General features: G+C 37.1%; 1 protein-coding gene across 1 annotated transcript in view; it reads left to right on the top strand.

Annotated features, from left to right (window-relative positions):
- LOC106876017 (uncharacterized) overlaps positions 1-1,841 on the top strand; it is a 4,775-nt gene extending 2,934 nt beyond the window's left edge. Inside the window, exon 2 of the mRNA XM_014924387.2 lies at positions 792-1,841. Within this exon, the coding sequence (XP_014779873.1) occupies positions 792-877 (86 nt within the window). The 3' untranslated portion in view covers positions 878-1,841. The remainder of the gene's footprint in view (positions 1-791) is intronic.
- The last annotated feature ends 1,749 nt before the right edge of the window (positions 1,842-3,590 follow it).

The raw sequence follows: 3,590 nt of genomic DNA on the forward strand, positions 1-3,590 counted from the left end.
ATATATATATATATATATATATATATATATATACGACGGGCTTATTTCAGTTTCCGTCTACCGAATCCACTCACAAGGCTCGAGGCTATAGTATGACACTTGCTCAAAGCGCCACGCAGTGGGACTGACTAAATCCAGAACTATGTGGTTGGGAAGCAAGCTTCTTACGTCACAGGCGTGGCTGTTAAAAACAAGTCACCAGATTTATTTTCCTTCCGCCCTGGCAATAACTCTGGATCGTTAGATTATAAACATTCTGATATTTTGTTGGTTTAGATTTTTATGTTATATCTGGAGACAGTGAATACATAAACGTTCAGTCTTGGTTTTAATATAGCATAGTATATCATGTACAACAGATAGTTAGCCATATAGATGCAAGCAGATGAGGAAATTTTCTTCGCTTATGGTGTTGCTATAGTCAACTACATAAGATGCCTTCTCGGCTCATAGTAATAGTTTCCTATCCGTTTACAGACGAATTGTGCTTTTAAATAGAGTAACCAATCTATTTGCTTTAATCTACTTTACTTGCAATCAAATACTAAGATATGTCAGGAATATTAAGATGCGGAAGACAATGAGAAAACTTAGAGTTTAATATCGAATTAATTATGCCTGGGGGACTATAAACGGGGTTAAGAGATAAGACATGTAGGTTATAACTTTTGTATGTCAACTGGAAATTTGAATTTGTTTACGATTGGAGGGACTAAAATGGGGTTAAGGGACAGGAAAATATTGGCTTATTTATTTGTTTTTCTATATTCTTTTTTCCTTCTCGGTTTCAGATCTAGAAGCAGCTGTTCCCATTTCTGAACCAATTACATGGACTCCAATACATCAACCAAGGAGATTGTCAGAACCCAACAGATAGGGATATGCTAACCTATTTCTCAGCAGCGATAGATTAGCATGACCTGTCAGAACATTGCATGTGTTATTCTGCCCGTGTGACTCCATGTTCTCTGAAACAGTACCAACTAATCATAAACAACCGAGTGGACCATCAGCTACACACTGGAATTGATAATTTCTTTCTACCACCATATTCGTCAGATCATGCATACAAAACGGAAAAAAAAAAAAAATCGGTTGAGAAAAGAAGAAGCATATCTGTTTTTGATGTGGCTTGTTATGATGGCATAATATTTCAAGGATGGGAGTATCTCGAGAGGTTCATGTTTCAACCAAAGGCTTGAGCAATAAAATGAAAGTATCGGCGCCTGAACCGTGAATCGAAACTGTAATACCAGGCTTCCATATTCTATTACCAATACCTTACTTCAGGTTTTCATTCACTTCACTGTCAATCACTTTATTATTGTTTTTTAAACACATCCATGCTCGACAACTTCCTCATATTAATTTTGTTGGGGCGAGGAGTCTAATTTGTGACAGTAATTAACTTCTATGAGTTTGAATTAAGTTCATTGAATTCCAAAGATAGCTGACTGTACACAACGATACATTGATTCCTTTTGATTAAACAAGGTGGCTCTTTATTTTAAGAGAAGTGGAAAGAGGTTATTTTTATAATTTTCCCCATGAACTCCCTGATAAAGTTCATGGGGAAAATTGAAATATTCTTCGATTAGGTAGCTAAACTTGACTTGCAAGGAACTTGTTCTTCTATGGCACTTACCTCAAACATAGCAATTCATTACAGAAACTATCTTTCTATTTCCCCATAATGTTTCCGGTGAAAAGTTCGTCTTTAAATGCGTTTTTTTTCCTTCTGATTCTTGCATTTGCACGTTTCTGTACCTATAGAAAAAGCTTTCGAAATTGTGGGTTCTAAAAACATCCCAGATTAAAATGTTTATGTATAAAAAATTTAATTTCTCTTTCGTTATTTCAGAATACAGCGATGTAAATATTTTAAAGTCCAGCATATTGCAACGTAAAATTTAAGCTTCTGTGACTGATTTTTAGATGACCTCCCCCCTCTCCAAAAAAAATAAAAACAAATAAACAAACAGAAATGTTGTATTAAAACTGACACTAAAGTCTGATTATTATAAACACTAAGACCTAACTCGTTTAGAGAGTGAATTGTATTTTTTAATACAAGCATAAAGTTTTAGATATTTAGGCTGAGAGATGAATAGAAGGTTAAACACGAGGGCCAGCTGAGGGTCGGCTGAAAAGTTCATAGGCTGACTAAAATACTCCCATGGAATGTGACAAAATGAGGTTAATTTTTCAACATAGTCGTCCTTGCGGTCCATACACTTCTTCCATTGGTATTGCAGTATTTGGATCCTATTGGTGAAGAAGCTTTCATTTTGTTCGTCAAAAAAGTCATCAACAGCAGATATGACGTTGTCATCATTGCGATACTGGTTCTCAGCCAACTGTATTTTCATGTTGGGGAACCGATTATAGTCAGATGGGACATAATCAGGAGAAAAAGGAAGGTGATCAACCAGTTCAAAGCCACAGTCACGCACAACAGCCATTGAAACGAAGGGCTTGTGTGTTGAAGCATTGTCTTGATGAAACAAGACACCTTTCGTCAGTTTTCCTAGGCGTTTGGTCTTCAAAACCTTTCTTAACTGCCTCAGTAAGTTGGCTTAATACTCTCCATTGTGACCTTTTTGAAGATAGTAAATATACACAATGCTTTTTGCATCTCAAAAAAACTGAGGCCATCCTCGCAGATGAAATTACATTTGCCTTTTTGGAGCAGGCGAGGAGGGGTATTTTCAGTGCGTGTATTATCTGTTTGTCTCTGGCTTAAAGTTATGAACCAAACACCCATCCTGGGTTAAGTGTCCAAGGAAACCAGCTGGATCTGCCTCAAATAATGTCATATATTGCCGTGATGTAATAAACCTGGTGCGCTGTTGATCAGGTGTCAGAAAACGTGGTATCCATTGAGCAGAAACGTTCGTCATATTAAGTTCATCGTGCAGAATATTCTCAACTTTCTCATGGGGGTATGCTAATAGCATTGGCTATTTGATTTATAGTCAATCGCCTATCATCCATCAGAATGTGGTGAACACGATCATTGTTTTATTCGGTGGTGGAAGTTACAGGATATCCAAACATCGAGTCATCTTCAAGACTCCTCTTTCCTCTCCTAAATTCAGTTGCCCACTTTTGCTCTGTTGATAAACCTACAGTGTCATTCCCTAATGTAGCAACCATGTCAGTTTGAATATCCTTGGGGGTTAAACCCTTTTTCTGCACGACGATGTCAAATTTTGTCGATTTTCAAGAGAAGTCTCTACTACTTATTTTAGAACAGTCAGATGTCAGTTTACCTGGAAAGAAACAATGCAGTTATTAGTAAGCAGGGTTGAAATTAATGCATGCAAGATTTCACAGCTCTCGCACCACTCCTTCATAGTCAACCTACGAAAACAGCCCACCCTCGTATAATTGTTTTCTGGGAAGTCTGAGTTCAGAAACAATGAAATTGACTCTGAAATTTGGCATTGGTAGATGACAACTGAAGACGAAACTGATCCACAAAGGTGACAAATTTCTGGTACTCATCGTATTCCATTGTTTGTGGACAGAAACAAAGGGATAGTTTGCTCAAAAGAAAGATAGATAAAAGGAAACACGCCAAGAACTGA

This window comes from Octopus bimaculoides, chromosome 1 (assembly GCF_001194135.2).
Source record: "Octopus bimaculoides isolate UCB-OBI-ISO-001 chromosome 1, ASM119413v2, whole genome shotgun sequence".
Taxonomy (NCBI): domain Eukaryota; kingdom Metazoa; phylum Mollusca; class Cephalopoda; order Octopoda; family Octopodidae; genus Octopus; species Octopus bimaculoides.